The sequence below is a fragment of the Meriones unguiculatus genome, chromosome 7, assembly GCF_030254825.1.
Source record: "Meriones unguiculatus strain TT.TT164.6M chromosome 7, Bangor_MerUng_6.1, whole genome shotgun sequence".
In the NCBI taxonomy this organism is placed as follows: domain Eukaryota; kingdom Metazoa; phylum Chordata; class Mammalia; order Rodentia; family Muridae; genus Meriones; species Meriones unguiculatus.
In genome coordinates, this window is record NC_083355.1 from 2,170,153 (window position 1) to 2,186,926 (window position 16,774).

The 16,774-nt window shown below is 56.3% G+C and overlaps 1 protein-coding gene and 2 long non-coding RNA genes across 11 annotated transcripts in view; 2 read left to right on the forward strand and 1 right to left on the reverse strand.

Annotated features, from left to right (window-relative positions):
• Nucleotides 1–11: 11 nt before the first annotated feature.
• Gcgr (glucagon receptor) lies at nt 12–8,913 on the reverse strand. 4 transcript variants are annotated; one of them, XM_060386253.1, is made up of 15 exons: nt 7,529–7,641; nt 5,850–5,961; nt 3,985–4,112; nt 3,803–3,905; nt 2,969–3,076; nt 2,772–2,893; nt 2,582–2,688; nt 2,338–2,494; nt 2,099–2,258; nt 1,966–2,026; nt 1,525–1,594; nt 1,158–1,246; nt 907–1,045; nt 799–840; nt 12–516 (listed from the first exon to the last, which is right to left on the reverse strand). In XM_060386253.1, the coding sequence occupies exons 3-15, from the start codon at nt 4,033–4,035 to the stop codon at nt 280–282; spliced, it is 1,446 nt and encodes a 481-aa protein (XP_060242236.1). In that variant the 5' UTR covers nt 4,036–4,112; nt 5,850–5,961; nt 7,529–7,641; the 3' UTR covers nt 12–279. The 4 variants fall into 4 exon arrangements, with proteins under 4 accessions (XP_060242236.1, XP_060242237.1, XP_060242235.1 ...); XM_060386254.1 differs by lacking the exons at nt 5,850–5,961; nt 7,529–7,641 and adding an exon at nt 8,891–8,913; XM_060386252.1 differs by lacking the exon at nt 5,850–5,961 and having other exon boundaries at nt 795–840; nt 7,529–7,688.
• The window catches only part of LOC132655077 (uncharacterized), a 32,430-nt gene continuing 22,056 nt past the window's right edge, over nt 6,401–16,774 (forward strand). For 2 of the 5 annotated variants that reach the window (XR_009592652.1, XR_009592651.1), the window contains exon 1: nt 6,415–7,000. This is a non-coding gene — a long non-coding RNA (uncharacterized LOC132655077). Of the gene's footprint in view, nt 7,001–16,774 lie in introns of all 5 variants that reach the window. The other 3 variants (XR_009592654.1, XR_009592650.1, XR_009592653.1) reach the window with 3 other exon arrangements.
• LOC132655079 (uncharacterized) lies at nt 7,738–12,222 on the forward strand. 2 transcript variants are annotated; one of them, XR_009592656.1, is made up of 2 exons: nt 7,738–8,093; nt 11,111–12,222. It is a non-coding gene; the product is annotated as an uncharacterized LOC132655079 (long non-coding RNA). The 2 variants fall into 2 exon arrangements; XR_009592657.1 differs by having other exon boundaries at nt 7,738–7,993.

Below are 16,774 nucleotides of genomic sequence, written 5' to 3' on the forward strand. Positions count from 1 at the left end.
ATTCAAGCAGCTACTAACTGAGCTCTTTACTGAAGGTCATGTATCTGTGCACATGTCAACACATGGGAACACCCACAGTTCATAGCGTGGCTTCTCCATTGCATCTGACCCCCACCCCATCAATGTGGCCTGTACCAGGGTCAGGACAGGTCAGGGGAGTGTGGACAGAACAAGCTGCTGTCTCTCTGCTTTGTCTCTGCAGCCTTGGCCAGGCATCTGGTTCTGGGTTATCCTTTGAGGCCCTTTCTGAATCCAGCCTGGCTGGGCTCCAGGGGAGAATCAGGTGGGGCTGTCAGCCAGCCCTGGGAGACTGCTGGCCAAGGAGGTCCCCACAGAGGGCTCACGGCCAGTGTCATTGCTGCCGCCTGCACTCACAAGCTGGAGTCTCTCACAGGGATCACCGCGACGGGGCCCTGCTGGAGCCATGTGGCTCCCGTGGCTGCTGGCCAGCTGTTCCTCCTGAAGGGCTTTGCCTGTTCGCCATCGCCTCCAGCGCCGCAGAAGTTCTGCCTGCACCTAGAGGGGCCAGGGGGAGGGCCGCTCTGCCATCCCACCTCACCAGGGGCCTGCCTGGGCCGCTCTAGGGTGCCCAGCCTCCATCAGAGGAGACCCAAAGCAGACAGGTTCCACACTGGGTACAGCAGGGCCACTGTCACCAGGGGAGGCAGGGACCACCTCACACACCGAACCCCCTGGGGACCTGAATCCAACACACGCAACCATAATAATGGCCACAGAAGGTATGACCATACCAGGGCAGCCTCGGGCCAGCTCTGATCCCAGCCCAGCCTTACCTACCTCCTTGTTGAGGAAACAGTAGAGAACAGCTACCAGCAGACCCTGGAGAAAGAGGGTGGTCAGGGGCAGCACTCCAGGCCCCCGGGGTGGGGTATGATGGGGACTCACCTGGAAGGAACTGAGGAAGAGGTCAAAGAAGAGCTTGGTGGAGCGCAGCGTGCCCTGGGCGTGCTCATCAGTCACAAAGGCAAAGACCACCTCGTGCACACCCAGCAGGGGGATGAGGGTCAGCGTGGACCGGGCGAGCCTGCAGGGCCGGAGCGTGAGCACCCTCCCCTGTCGGGGGTTCTGGGCTCTCCTCACAAAGACACTGGCCCCCAGCCTCACCCTCACCGCCCTGGGCCCTGGCCCTTGCCCACCGGCACTTGTAGTCCCCATAGTGCATCTGACGGGCTTGAAGCTTGGCCACAAGAAGGTGAAGAATACGGACAAAAATGAAGAAATTGATCTGTGTGAGGAAGACAAAGGTCAGGGGCAGCCCAAGAGCTTCCCATGCCCTGCACACTCCTCGCAAGGTAACTGCCAAGTGGGCCCTGGGCACGTGGGCCTGGGCTGGCAGGCACCAGCCAAGGATGGGCAGCCTGGTGCGCAGCCCAGGGCGCACTGCTTCTGGGATCAGTGCTGGGACTCCCACCCTCCATCCTCTGAGATGGCTGCGGAAGGGGGAGCTGGGAGCGCCGAGCCAGGGCTCCTCTGCCTGCTGAGGGGAGCAGGGCCGTGTCTCACCAGTATGGCCAGGAAGACAGGGATTCGCAAGATCCACCAGAAGCCCATGTTGTCATTGCTGGTCCAGCACCTGCAGGGGCCAATTGCTCACGTCCTGGAGATGCATGCAGCCTCCTAGCCCCTCCCCATATCTGCTGGGGGTTTCCTGACTGCCTCCCAAAAGTCAAGGAGAGGGCTGCAATGAACCCCAGACCCCAACCCTGGGTTTACACCTCTGACCAAGGTACGACCCTCAACTCATCTCCCTCCTGCCCAGGGTCACTTTACAACCCTGGGTTTACACCTCTGACCAAGGTACGACCCTCAACTCATCTCCCTCCTGCCCAGGGTCACTTTACAAAGACCAGCCCCAGCCACCCCAGCCGCCCCAGCCGCCCCAGCCGCCCCAGCTGCCCCAGCCGCCCCAGCCGCCCCAGCCGGTCCTATTTAGCCCACACTCACTGGATGTTCTCAAACAGACACTTCACCACCACCCAGGGGATGACGAACAGCAAGGGTGCACCTGTGGGAAGCAGCAGCTGCGGCCTCACGGCCCTGGGTAGCTTCCTTCCCCATCCTCCCACAACCTACTCACCCCAGCCAATGCCCAGGTAAAGGGAAAAGAAGCTCTTCTCGGAGAAGGTGGCAAGGCTCAGCAGGCTGTGCAGGTACACACCCTCTACCAGCAACCAGCAATAGTTGGCTATGATGCCGTACTGCATTATCACCGTGGCCACTCGGCAGCCGGCCACCGCCTGAACGACATGGAGCATGAGGGGGGTCCTCGCCACCCGCCACCCCACACAGGCTGGTGAGCAACAAGGTTAGGCTCACCTCATCACGGAGCCAGACGCTCACGCTGAGGTCATCGCCAATCTTTTGGCTGTAGCGTGTTTTGAGTAGCCAATCGATGACCAGCACAGAGCCGGCCTTGAGCACAAAGGATGCGAAGAGGTTCGCATGGATGTAGTTCCGGGTGCAGTGCAGCTTCCTAGATGACAGCAGGTCAGCGCCACCCCTGCCCTAGCCCTCTGCTCCCCTTGCCACATTGGGTGTTAGCATGAGCGGAGCAGTGTACCTGAGGCCCAGCAGGATGACCAGGGCGAGGAGCAAGGCCGCCAGGGACAGGCTGTAGCCCACAGTGTACATCACCTGGTAGTTGCTGTACATCTTGGCCACCTCCTTCTGCAAACCAGAAGCAGAGCGGGGCTGGGCAGTGCCCCCCAGGCCCCGCCCAGCCCCAGGTGACACTACCCTCCAGAGCTGACCTGGACCTCGATCTCTTCCTCGTCCAGCTGACACTGGGAGGCGTTGCGCCATGGCTGCCCCCGTGGCCCTCGAACCCACTGCCCATCAGGCCCACACCTCTTGAACACCAGGCGGTGCTGCACTGGGACATGGGTGCAAGCTCTGGTCAGCCCACCCCTAGGCTCCGCCCCTCAGCTTCCCTGGCTCCCATCCTTACCTTTGTGGTACCAAGGCAGGTACCAGGGGCAGGAAATGTTGGCTGTGGTATTGGGGGGCGTGTCGGGCCAGCAGGAATACTTGTCGAACGTTCTATTACACACCAGCTCTGTGAGGGCGGGGGAGGGGCATCACCATTGTCTGACTGAGCTGCCTCACAGGGCTGCCTCCCGGACTCCAGACAACATCTGAGTTTGCCCGAGGCACCTCAGCCCTGAGATCTCCCATCTCAAATGTGCCCCAGACCATTCTGAGTCTTTACCCTCTGCCTTTTTTTTTTTTTTTTCTGTTTTTGGTTTTTTAATTTACTTCTGTATTAACGCGAGTGTGCACACGTACTCGCACCCAGAAGCACACCTGTGTGCATACAGATATATGGGTCATTGGACAACTGGTAAGAATCAGTTATCTGTTTTCACCACGTGGGTCCCAGGCAGCGGCCTCCTCTGCGGAGCCATCTCCTCCCACCTGGAAATACATTCCTTTCCAGATGTTAGCATCCCTTCCAGGCCATCCCGCTCATAGGCCCTCCATCTCTCCCTGTCTTCTCGGCACTCCCTCCACTGTATAAACCCACTCTCCCTGACACCCACCCAGTCCCTATCACTCCCCAGTGTGAGTGGTGACGGCAGGGCACTGCTGGCTGGGAATGGGGCATCCCACAGCAGGGAGGACAGCGCAGCGTGCCAGCTGTGGCCCAGCTCTGCATTTCTGTTGTTTTCTGACTGGAGGCAGGCATCCTGGCACGAAACAGCCACTGAGCGTTACTGTTCCCGCCCCCCAGGTCTGTGCATTGGGGCAGAGGGCGGGCACCGGCATCTGTAGCGGGGCTCACCGGTGGGCGGGGGCAGCAGGCTCAGGTTGTGGCGGCACTGGTCACCGTAGAACTTCCACTTCTCAAACAGGGAGTCCATCACCTGGGCTGAGGGTGCCCGTGCCTAGGAGGGACAGGGGCCATCAGCACTTCTGTGCAGAGTGCCCCCCCCCCGGGAGGGGTATGGGGTGCTCAGCACTCACCAGCCATGACAGCAGCAGCAGGTGGGCGCAGTGGAGCCGGGTGAGGGGCATGCCTCTGGGTAGCCAGCCCCCACATCTGGCAGGGGCTGCGCGCCTGGGTCCTTGGGGTATGCTCAGTCCTCCTCGGGCTGCAGAGAGCCAGAATGGTGGAGTCTGGAGAGAGCCTCCAGAGCTCCTGTCCCCTCACACCAGGCCTCTGAGCCTCCTGATAGCTGAGGTTGCGGAGGGGACTGTGGGCACCCGCTTCCCCATCCCCAGGGGTGGCTGGCCCAGAGCAGTCACCTCCCATCTGGCCACCCAGACCTCTCAGAGTGGCACCAACTCCTCAGCTACCCCCTCCTCCCTCAGTCGTGCTGCCTGGCGGGGCCCAGACCGCCCCACCTATTCTTAGCCCTGGGGAAGGCTGACTGGCCGGGCGCTGTGACACAGGGTAAGACCCTGCAGGTACCCAGGCCCATCGCCCTTGGCCCTTGCTCCAGAGCAGTTCCTAGACTGCCAGGTGCAGGAGGGGCGGTCCCCAGACTGCCCCTCCTGCACCTGGCAGTCTCTGCCACCCTGCGTCCCTTTCCTCAGGGTCAGTGTGTCCACAAGATGCAGTGGGCCTTGTACAAGGCTCTCAGGCTGGGCCTCTGGGTCCCTCGGGACGCCATGGGCTAGCTGGCAGGACATTCCTCTGAGATTAGCACCGCTATTGCCAGGGCCCAGATGAGGGCACCTCTGCCTGAGGTTTCCTGCAGGACGTGGGAATGCCAGTGCCAGGGCCTGGGCAGTAGCAACCACGCACATCAGCCCCACGCACTTCAGAACCCTTCTGGGCTCTGATGGATTCTCATGGGAGAAGAGAGAAGAACTTCTCAGGGCAATGGGAGGTCGAACTGTGAGCTCCCAGGGCTTTGAGGGGCCTCTCCTGTGCATCCACAATCAGAACATAAAATCTAGCCAGGGATGGCGGCACATGCCTACAGTCCTGGCTTTCAGAAGGCGGAAGTGGAGGGAGGGTGGAGATGAGAAGAGAGGAGCATGGCTATGGCTAAGGAGGAGAGACTTGCAGGTCCCAGCTGGCAGGAGAGGACCCCTGCGCTTCAGCTAAGTCCAGCTGAGTTCTAGAGGCAACAGCTCAACAGTGCTCCCCTCTGTCTGCCCACAGCAGCCACAGCAGGTCACAACCTGCTATGGGACTCCTGAGCCTAGCCCCTGGCCACCAGGCCCCGCTCAAGAGCAAGGAGTTTCGGGTCTGTGGTGCCTGAAACTCAAGGCAAAATACCCAGAGTAGAGGGTGGCTGCCAGGAACACAGCAGCAAAGAGGCTGAGGGGAGAGGCAGGTCCACATCCCTGGGGTCTCCAAGCAGCCTCACTCTCCTGATTTCAATCAAACGTCCCCATTGGCTTGCTGCGGCCCAGGTCACTTGTGGGCTGGATACAGGGAGCCCAGAATACAAGTTGGGCCTTCACCAGCTATGCCTGCCCCCATAGGGTCTCCCAGAGGCCCTGAGAGAGGAAGGGTGCAGATGGGAAGGCTTTCAGGGCAGTGTGAGAGTGGCAAGGGATGACCAGCACGGGTGGATAGATCATGGAGTTACAGATGAGGGGCCTGGTGAGGAAGGACGCTGGTCCAAGGCCAGCGTCGGTCAGGCCAGTAGGGGAGGACGGTCCTTATTACCCAGCCCTGCCTCAGAGCTGAAAATGTGTTCAACAGCCAGGAGGTGGGGGCCCAGCACTTGGGAGGCAGATCTCTGAGTTTTGGGGTTCAGGACAGCCAGGGCGACACAGAGAAACCCTGTCTCGAACAACCAACCAACCAACCAACCAACCAACAACACATAAGAACAAAGGTGAGACAGATTCCTGAGGATTTCCCCACACACAGCTTAGCGCTCAGACGCGGGTGGGCGGGCTCAGGCACACTGAGGGCTGGATTACTGCAGGCTCAGTAACCACCAACTGGGTCTCCGGCAGAAACAGGTGAACGTTCTATTCCTGTGGATGGTAGGGGAGTAAGGATAGGGGCTTTCTATGCAGCTGGACAGGGAGCAGCGCAGACGGGGGCTGATTCTCAGGCACACAAGGATGAGACGCTGGGGTGTCAGCAGAGAGCCCTGGGCATGAGGCTGAAGGCAGTGAAGACCAACAGGGCGCCCTTCCCTCTCACTGATGGGGAACGGACCTCTGGCTGGCACCGGGCTTTGTCATCTGTAGGACAGGACTGTCAGGCTGTGTACCCCACAGTGGGGCCCATCAGCACTGATAAATATCATCCAATGAAAGCTCAGGCCTAGCCCTGGGGTGACAGGCTTCAGTGTGTGCACTGCCCTGGAGCTGCTGCTCTGGAGCTGCAGGTCTAACCCTCCCCCCCCCCCCCGTGACCCTCCCTGAGGGGAACAGATGGGGGAGAGGGACAGAGGACAGGGACCCTGCCCTCCTCCCACCCTGGAGCAAGCTGCTGAAATCCAGCTCAGGTCTCCAGCTTTGTGAGGCCCAGCTGCCGGGGAAACATGGGCGGCGGGAGTCTGAATTCCTAAGACGGGAGCCTGTCTTGTCTTTAGAGCAGGCTCTTGCCTGGGTCCCCTTCTCCACAGCGCACATCTGGCACACCAGCCACCCGGACTGGCACTGCCCCATGCCACCACTGCTCCCAGCAGGCTCTAACAGGACAAAGGACACTCGGGTGTTTGCCTGTGCACAGATTTTCTGTGCGGGTGGCTGAGGGTCAGGTGGATGGCCCAGCGGCCGAGGAAGGCATTACAGGGGCTGCTCTTGGGTCAGTGGGAGCCAATGTTGGCGAGGTAATCCCTAAAGTTATCAGCTGGAAGAGGGTCAAAACAGAGAAACTAAGCCAGGTCGCAGCCCTGGGCAGGGGCAGGAGCAGGGGCCACAAGCTGCTGACAAAGCCTCCTCCGAAAGGGGGCGGGCAGCCCTCACCCGCTAGGGTGAGCTCTGGGTTCCCCTCTATGTCTCCAAGACAGAAGGACAGAAAATTATCCCCGGTCGGATCCCCGCAGGATGCCAGAGCCAAGAGGTGAGGGATCAGCCGATTCCGCTCGCGACATAAAACTTTGTGGGTCTGAAGTGGGAGGGGGCCGCTGGGGTGCCGGGAGCAGCACGAGGCGGCGACCTGCGCTCGCTCTCGGGGGATCTAGGTAAACAACTGTGAGCTGGGGGAGAATCGCCCTTCATGCGCCCTGCCTGCACACCTCGCCGGCAAGCCGGGGTCACAGCTAGGGAGTCCTGGGGGAGGGGATGAGCAAGCCCCCGGGGAGGGACGGTGGGTGCTCAGGGGGACCGCGGGGCCACACCTGCCCCCACCTGCCGTGCCTTCCGGATTGCGTTCCCAGAGAACAGAAAGAAGGAGCGCCTAAGACCCTAACCTGTCGGAGACGGTTAGGGCTCAGGTGACGCTAACGGTGACACACATCCCCAGAGGTGTTCGACGGGGGACGCGCAGGGGCCAGCTGCCCACTCCCCTGCTCCTCCTGCCCTGGTCGCGCCGTGCTCCAGCGCCCCCTGACCGCCCGGGCCGTCCCCTCGGGGCGACGCTAACGCTCACCGTGCTCCGGGGCTGGGCTGCGCCACTCGTGGTCCTCGACAGCGCTCAGCTCTGGGCGCCGCCGGCTGCTGCTCTCCGACGCGCGCCACCGGGGTCGGCGCCGGCTCCGAGCCAGCCGCTCGCAAACTTTCCGGCGGCGACGCTGGGCGGCGGCGGCGGGGGAGGGGCGGGGGCGGGAGCGGCGGCGGGGGAGGGGGAGCAAGGGTCCGCGCCTGACCTGCCGAGCCTCAGACCCTCTCGGAGTCACCCGGTGTCTCTCCTGCGCATCGCTTGCTCTGCAGATCTGCATCCTGCGCGCCCGTTCCCCCTCCCTTCTGGCACACAGAGCCCAGCGCAGGCCCTGACCCGGACTCCGACCCCACGGGTCCCTTCCCGGGACCCTCACCGGGTGTGTGTAACCCGGCGGATCCAATCGTGCACACCCTGGACCTCAGAGACCTCCGCGAGTGAATCTTGGCCCGGCAGGTGCTAATCCTGGTGGTACGAGCTCCCCAGGGGAAGGAGCGAGCGGGTGTGACTCATCCTGCCCTTTCTCCTGCACTGTCCTCTGTCCTGGGGTCCCACGGTAACGTTCCCTGACCTTCCGGAAGGATTAAGTCTCTTACTTAACCCCATCTGTCTGGCTCCTGGGTGAAACTATTGCAATCACACCTGCACCGCAGGGAGGAGCAGGGATGGGGGAGGGTAAGGTGGAGGGGCTCTGCAGGTTTCAGACAAGGTGATCCCCTAAGAGGGCCTCTTCTTTTGGTGGGGGGAGAGGTCGTTTCAATATGAGGTTTCTCTGTGTAGCCTTGGCTGTCCTGGACTCGCTTAGCAGACCAGGCTGGCCTGGAACTCACAGAGATCCGCCTGCCTCTGTCTCCCCAAGTGCTGGGTTTACAGGCGTGGTGGCCCGGCTCTGAAAGGTTTGCCAGGTTGCATCTCCTGTGGGCCTCAGGAGTGAGGCCAGTGAGCCCACTCCGACACTGCTCATCCCATAGCCCCTAAGCTGACCTTGGCCCTCTCCGTCTGCACAGACTTTCCCTTCCCTGGTGCCTCCTTTTCTGCGCCACATGCCCCTTTCACCCCTAGACGCAGCCCTGGAAGGGACTTCTCCCCCACTCCACTGCTCCCCCTGCAAGCTCTCCAGTCGCCTTTTGCTGCCTCGTGTCCCCTCCTGCCCAGTGACCCTGGGGCCAGAAACTCCCAGGGGTGCTTTTGGCTCCCCCCTTGTCTGGCTTCTCCACATCCTGTACCGCGTTGCTGTCTAGAAAGTTCTCCCAGAGGCTGTGGCTTTCAGGATGGGAACTGGCTTTCTCCTGCCCCTAGACCAGCCCTGCCAGGACTAAGCCTCCCACCCACGGTCTAACCCTCAACTCCTACCTGCGGATCACCCGGCCGAGAAGCCAGACCCCTCTCTGGAAGCCGCCAATCACAGTGTCTCTGTCCTCTGGGTTATACCTGGTCTCTTGTCTGCCACCCACTGTCCCTCCTGGAGCTGCCCACTGCTCCTTGCTAAGATGCTGACTTCCCTGGGGAATCCGGTTCTGTTTAGGGGATGTTGGCTCCTGTGCTCCTGCTATGGGCCCCACTGGTGAGCCAGCCCACCTTCCAGCGCCCACTGACACCTCCTGCTTTGTACACGTCTGTCAGGTCCACAGCATAGCCCTGCCAGGGGTCAGGGAGAGGGAAGCCCCCGGGTGCTGTGTCCTCTGTGCCCGTTTTCACAAGGCCACCAGAACATGGAGCTGCCCTTTCTGTTTTGATCCAGGCAACGGCCAGAAGGCAAAGGTTAGAAGGCACAGACCTTCTGTTTGTTCCGAGTGGGGGGGCCACCCTTGCTGAGGGGAGATGCAGCCCCTCAGCACCTGTTCACCTCCCTGGGCACAGGCTGGACTGAGCTCCTCAGCTGGGGTCTGCCCCTCTGGGGTAGTGACACTGAAGGGCTGGAGCACTGCCCGGCGTGCTCGGCCTGCCGTGGCCAGGGCAGAGCGGGAGCAGGCGTGGCTCTTTGGTGGCCCCTGTCTTGGTTCTCAGGCTCACCCAGCTTCCTGCAGGGGAGGACAGACGCTTTTCTGAGGGCCTTACACTTTGGCCTTGTTTTCTTCAGCACAGAGTGGGGAGAGGGCAGCAGGAAGAGGCAGCTTTGGGAGTGTGGGAGAGGAGCGCTGGGCTGGTTACTATGGCTGCCTGGCCCCTGGTGGGCTCTCGGCTTACCTCACAGTCTCTGCCTGCTCACACCTCCACGGTTACTCCGCTTGGTATGATCCAGTTCCAGGGCTGAGGGAAGGTGCGGTGAGCAGGAGTGCTTGCGGCGTGTAAGCATGAGGACCTAAGTTTGGATCCCAGAACACATACTGAAAGCTGGGCCCAGACATGTGCGCCTGTCAGCCTGGTGTGGAAAGTTCCGGAGCCGGGACCCCTGGGGCTTGCTGGGTGCTAACCAGCAGAAGAACAGTGACCTCCAGGTCACCAAGAGATACTGTCTCAAAGGAGGCAGGCAGAGAGTGACAGAGGAAACACCTCTGACTACACACATGGGCACAGGCACGCGCACACACACCCACACACTGATATATTTTTGAGACAGGGTCCTCCGTATGTAGCCCTGCCTGCCCTGGAATTTGCTATATAGACCAGGGTGCTGCAATTAAAGGCATTCGCCACATCCAGCTAGTAATTCAAATGTTAATGAATAGTTTAAATTACTATACTTATTTATGTGTGTGGGTTGTATGTCTGTGTATCACATGGGTGGCTAGTGCCCCCACAGGCTGGAAGAGGATGTCAGATCAGATCCCCTACAGCTGGAATTATAGACAGTTTTAAGGCCCATTGTGGGCGCTGGGACCTGAACACAAGTCCTCTGGAAAAACAGCCAGCGCTCCTAACCACTGAGCCATGTCTCCAGCCTTTAATAATGAAAAATTTAAAAATACTGTTTGGGGGCTTTCAAGATGGTAACTGGCTTGCTGTAAAGCCTTAGGACCTGAGTTTGATCCTTGGAACCCTCTTGGTGGAAGAGGAGAGCTGACTCCTGTAGCACACAGACCATGCCCCAACACATATGATAAACAAACAGATGTGAACTTTTAAAATTAAACAAGACTTCCACTTCAGCTCTAAGAAGCACAGACTCTTCAGCGCCGTCTCCCTCAGCTACTTTTCCCTATCTTGGTCTGCCCTCAGCAAGTGCCTTCCCTAGGCCCCAGTCCTGGCTGCCGGTGCCTGGTGGTCGGTTCCCACAGGCCGTGCAAGAACCCGGGATAAAGTGATTCTGCCTCTTGACCACTGAGCTCTGAGTTCCTCAGATCAGAGGACGTAAACAGAGCAGAGCTGAGAACGAAGGAGGCTGGGCCTTCCCATGTGTAGCTAGCCAGTGTCTGGGGACCCGTGTGGCGCCTGGTGGCCACACTGTTAGGGGAGAGCGACCTCCCAGGACGTGCTCCACTTTGTGTTCCAAGACAGGCTGCAGGTTTGTTCAGAACACATAAGATGGGGCAAAAGACAGTAATGCCTGGCCGCCCTGAAACAACAGATCCGCAGCACTGCCTTCCAGAGAGTTCTTAAGTGCTTTCTCTTTCCCTCCCTCCCTCCATTTAGCTCAGGGTCTCAAATACCACAAGCCATCCTTAAACTGTCGATGTTTGCAAGAATGACCTCAGGTGACTGATCTTCGCCAGCACTCCCTGATAGCTGGGATCACAGGCATCCGCCACCATGCCTGGATTCCTGCCCCATCCTGGGCTCTTTCTGCAGGACTGGAATCCAGGGCTTGGTGCATGCAGGTAGGTGCTGTCAGTTACTCTGGCTGCTGTGGCAGCACAGACAGCACTTTTGTGTTTTATGACAGAATTTCCCATGGCTCAGACTCCTCTCAGAAGCCCATTGTAGCTGAAGAGGCCCTCTCTTCCCTTTGTAGCAAGGATAGCCCAGGACTATGAAACCCAGGCTATCCCAAATTTAGTCTTTCAAGTGCTGGGATTACAGATATGAATGATATGATTGGCTACAGTAGTGCTTGGGAGGGTTATTTTGTTAATGTGTGCATATGTGTGTACCTGTGAGTTTGTGTATGTGCATACATGCATCTGAAGAGGCTTCGAGGGGCATTGAATTTCATGGAGTCACTGAAGACCGTGAGCCTCCAGGCAAGGGTGTTGGTAACCAAGCTTTGGTCCTCTGAAAGGTCAGGAAATGCTCTGACGCATCTCAGAGAGTGCCAGCAGCCTGGGACCCAGTGTACAAATGCTCAAGACTATGTGGACTGTTTCAAACCACCACGGCTCCTGTGTACACAATCACAGCACCCAGGGAGCGAGCCAGGGCCTCACCACTGGACAAACACTCTGAATGCATCCTTGCTGGAGGACGCGTGCGGGAGCCAGGCTTTGAGTGTGAAGTCGTTTCTCAGTCTCTGCTTCCTGCTTGCATTTGGAAATGTGACCTCTCAGCTGCTGCCACTGCTACACCTTCCTCTGGAACCATAAACTCAAACCTCCCTTTCTAAGTCGCCTTGGTCATTTGATCACACTAGGAAATAAATGATAGCCAGGCACGGTGACAGGTCTTTAACCCCAGTACTCAGGCAGCAGAGGCAGGTGGATCTCTGCGAGTTCCAGTCTGGTCCTCAAAGTGAATCCAGGACAGGCAGGGCTCTGTCAAACAGAGAGACCCTGTTTTAAAAGAAAGAAAGAAAGGAAGGAAGGAAGGAAGGAAGGAAGGAAAGAAGGAAGGAAGGAAGAAAGAGAGAGAGAAAGAAGAATATAAAGAAAGCTGCAAAGAAGAAATTCTCCTGGGATCATCTCCAGAGGATGATCTGGCCGTATGGCCAGACAGACTCCGGAGTCCTCTGAGCAGTGGGAGCCTCAAGCCCAGAGCAAGGTGTGGCAACAGGAGCCTCTGAGACAGTGAGTCACAGTAAGCCACCCCAAAAGACAATTCTAATTATATAGACAGATTTGTCTGCATTAAAAATGGGAAACTCCATTTCAGATCCCTTGTGAACAAGGGTAGGAGTTGAGGGGTAGAGTCGTTGCTTGAAGAAGCCATTGCAGGGCTGGAGAGATGGCTCAGCGGTCAAGAGCACTGGTTAAGAGTTCTTCCAGAGGTCCTGAATTCAATTCCCAGCACCCACATGGTGGCTCACAACCATCTATAGTGAAATCTGGGATACAGGCACAGATATAGACAGAAGGCTGTATAAATAATAAATAAATAAATCTTTAAAAAAGAAAAGAAAGAGCCATCATAATCATAGTACTCATTGCAATTATGACCACTGGAGTAAACCCCTTTCTACTGTCAGTTGCAATCTTTATATTTTTCCTCTCAAAAAAAAAAAAAGGTTGGAAAAACAGCCGTACAACAAGAAAAATTAGCTATGATAATGCAAAGGCTTGAAAGACAAGAGACAGAGGAAATAAGAGACCAGAAAATGCTTAATTGTGAACTCATGGTATCTAATGAAATTGAGGATCAGGATAGACAGCCCACTGACAATGGGAAGAAGCCTTGCTCGCTGGAGCGGAGCCCAGCTCACCGGCAGGAAGCTGGGCATAGCTTGAGAGTGCCTAAGTGTCTAGTTTATGTGTGGACTCATAAAGATCTAATTGCACCTTGGTAAACAGAAAGGGGGAGGAAGGTTAGCTGAAAGACTGGGGATGGGGGAACCGCTGAATTGGATCAAGCTGTACACTTTAGCATCAGAATGGAACCCAGGGAATGCGCTACACTGGGGAAGAGGTTTTGCCTATATTTCCATGGGGATGAAAGACTATGGGTTGCATCAACATTGGTAAAGATCCAACCTGAATAAGAGAAGCTTCCAAGTGAAAGGCAAGACTCAAGGGAGAGATGCAGAAAGGCAGCAATGCAGACAGCACAGAACAGATCCCCCTGCATGGAGACAGTGTAACAAACCAGGGCAAGAAGGACAGAGAGTTCATCAGACTGGCGGACTGGCATCAGTGGCTGAGTGGATCTTCATGAGGATGATAACTATCTCTGTTGTAAAAGTTAAACTGTGTACAATTTAGCTGAGTGCAGGGGCGCAGCACTCTGGGAGGCAGAGGCAGATGATCTCTGTGATTCTAGGCCAGCCTGGTCTACAGAGTGAGTCCAGGACTGCCAGGACTACACAGAGAACCCCTGTCTCAGAACAACAAAAACAAAAAACTGTGTACAATTTTTAGCTTAAACAGAAAGAGGAAAGTTGTAGAGGAATTTTAATTTAGAACATGGCTGCTCTGGCAAGAGATCACATCCAAAGATCTTCTAGGTCCCTGTGATACCACTGGCATACAAACACACCTTTAATCCAGGAGACAGAGGCAAGCAGATCTGAGTTCAAGCCAACCTGAACTTAACCAGAACAGTTTTCAGGTAGAGAAAAGCTTAGTTTCAGGCATGGAGGTACACGCCTTTAATCCCAAACAATGAGGCAAAGTTAGTTTATAGAAGGAAGCAGCCATGTTTCAAAGTGATGTTCATTTGAATGGCAGAAAAAGTGATGAATCAGAGAAAGATTTGACAGAATAGAATACACTCATTTCTCAGGAGAATAGAGAGGAAAGGGAATCTATTTAAGGGGCAACAGAGAGAGAGGAGGAAGTTTTGACTGGGTAGGTACTAGAGAGACAGGTTGCAGAGAGAGAGAACACAGGGGAGACCCAGTAAGCCAGAGAATGAGAAGAAACAAGGAGATCAGAGCAGATTGCTGAAGTTAGTTTGGGGCCAGGCGGAACAATTCAGGGGCCAAGAGAGAAGCCAGTTCAAATAAGTGAGCAGCTGAGTTGGCTCAACCAGCCCGGAGCTCAGTAAGAACAAGAAAGGGTGAGCTTGTTCAGCAATGAGCCTCAGAGACTGAAAACATCCTAGGCCAGGGTTCCATTGCACAGAGACTGGAACCTGCCAGGACGAGGCCTAGGTTAGCAGAAGGAGGAAGCAGTAAGCCCCAGGCAACAACTGAACCAGACAAATAAAAGTTCCTTTTACAGTGAGGTTTTGTAGTTGCCAGTATATGAATCATTTCTGTTGGTTTGTTTCAAGACAGGGTTTCTCTGTGTAGCCCTGGCTGTCCTGGAACTCAGCCTATAGACCAGGCTGTTCTCAAACTCAGAGATCCGCCTGCCTCTGCCTCCCAAGTGCTGGGCTCAACGGTGTGTGCCACAGCTGCCTGGCGCTAGTATCTGAATCTTATAATTCTTGTTTGTTTTCTTCCTGTTTCATCACTCTTGATAGGAATGTAAATGATTTTTTCCAGGCCCAGAGACTCACACCCGCTAGGCAAGTGCTCTCCTTGCTGTGCCCCAGCTGTAAGCACACCCCACCAATCTGCCAGGCCCCTTCGCTTACTATTTGATCAATTCACAGAACTGATTAGCTGCTGAGGCATTTGGAGTCATAGTATTGTTTTTTTTTCCCACTTTGGCATTCAAAAGCTTCACTGTGTCCTTACCATAGATGTTCACAGTGATATTTTAAATTTATTCCCAAACACTCACTGCTAACATGTAGCAATGCAACATATGTCTGGTCTCTAGGTCTGTTTAATCCGTGCACTAATCCTCTCATCTTGTTTTTGTAGCTTCTTCAGGTTTTTATACAAAGGTGACTCTGCACTTTGCGCAAAAGAAATACATTTTCTCTCCTCACAATCGGCAGGATTTTATTTACTTTTGGTAACTCATTGTTGGAACTGTGACCTGTGGTGCAATGTTCAGAAGTGGGGAGGGCACATTGGCTGCTTTAGTTTTGGCTGTAGTTTGGCTTGGTTTTTACTGTGAGGTGTGCTGCAGGCCAGTGTTCTCATAACGCTTTCCGGGTTTGTTATTATTTGCTGTTATTATTATCATCATCACCATTGCTATTATTTTGAGGCAAGGGTGCACTGCGTCGCCCTGGCTGGCCTGGAACTCACTGTGCAGAGCAGGCTGGCCTTGAACTCCCAGAAGTGGCCCACCTGTGCCACCGCAGCGTGGATCAAACGCTGCATTACTGTGCCCAGCTGTTTCGTTTGCTTCTCTAAACTTTAGTGTATTGACGATGGCGAACGTGTGGACAAAATGCCATGGCATGTATGTGGGGATCAGAGGCAACTCTGTGAAGGCTTCTCCCCTCCATCTCCACCTGGGTTCTGGGAATGGCCCCCGGGGACTCAGGCTTAGTGACAGATGCTATCATTCTCTGAGCCTTCTCTCCCACTCACCTGCTCTCTGAGAATGTTTCCAACCATAACCAGTATTCTCAGGGTTTTATTTTATTTCATTTTTGTTTTGTTTTTGGAGACAGGGTTTCTCTGTGTAGCCTTGGCTGTCCTGGACTCACTCTGTAGACCAGGCTGGCCTCAAACTCACAGAGATCTGCCTGTCTTGCCTCCCCAAGTGCTGGGATTATAGGAATGCACCACTGTGCCTGGCTGAGGGTTTTAATGTTTTTTGAATTTTAATTTTAGTATTATTTTATTCACTTTTTTGAGACAGCGTTTTCCTGTGTAGCTCTGGCTATCGTGGAGCTCACTGTAGACCAGGCTGCCCTCAAACTCCCAGAGATCCGCCTGCCTCTGCCTCTGGAGCTCGGGGATTAAAGGCGTGCACCACCATGCCAGGCATGATTTAATTTTTTAACTGTGAGAGCGTATGTCTGTGTCTGAGCATCTGCAGACGTGTGGGTGTCCACGGGCCAAAAGAGGACGCCAGATCGCCTGGACTTTTGAGCCACCTGATGTGGGGCCTGGGCACCGAACCTGGGTCTTCTACACAGGGTTGTGTGAAAAATTATCTTTGCCAACACTGGGCAGTCCTGTCTTGCTATGGGGTGGAAGCCTGCTTGTCCTGCCACAGGCCTGGGGGGAGGGCTGTGTCCCACAGCAGGCTGAACCCGGGCCTTTGACAAACCCGCGCCTTCCAGCAGCCTTGTTTCGTGCCAGGCCCTGTCCTATTAGCCAGAGACAGGCCTAGCGTCTCCTCAGGGCAAACGTCCTCCCAGTCGGCCCCTTAGCTGGCAGAACCCCAGGCCCTGCTGGCTGCTGGACTTCAACTGAGGAGAGCAGGGGCCTGCAGACGCCTCCCGGCCTGCGTTCCCTCCCCTGGCGCCTGCAGCTTACACTGGCCAGGAAGGCAGAGCTGTGTGTGCATGCCTGTGGCTGCCTGTGTATGCGTGCTGTGTGTCTCTCAGCTGCTGAGCGTGTTGAGTGTGGTAGGCTGACTGTGAACCCCTGGACATGAGCTGCCGTTATCCAGAGGCCTGGATGGGCAAGGGGGCTGG

What these genes read in the sequence shown, in the direction of transcription:
- Gcgr (XM_060386254.1), bottom strand. Translation starts at nt 4,035, where the DNA reads ATGCCCCTCACCCGGCTCCACTGCGCCCACCTGCTGCTGCTGTCATGG. An exon ending in GCGTCTGGCTCCGTGATGAG is followed by an intron (nt 2,259 to 2,337) that starts GTGAGCCTAACC and finishes CATGTCGTTCAG; the next exon opens with GCGGTGGCCGGCTGCCGAGT. An exon ending in TATGGGGACTACAAGTGCCG is followed by an intron (nt 1,046 to 1,157) that starts GTGGGCAAGGGC and finishes CCGGCCCTGCAG; the next exon opens with GCTCGCCCGGTCCACGCTGA.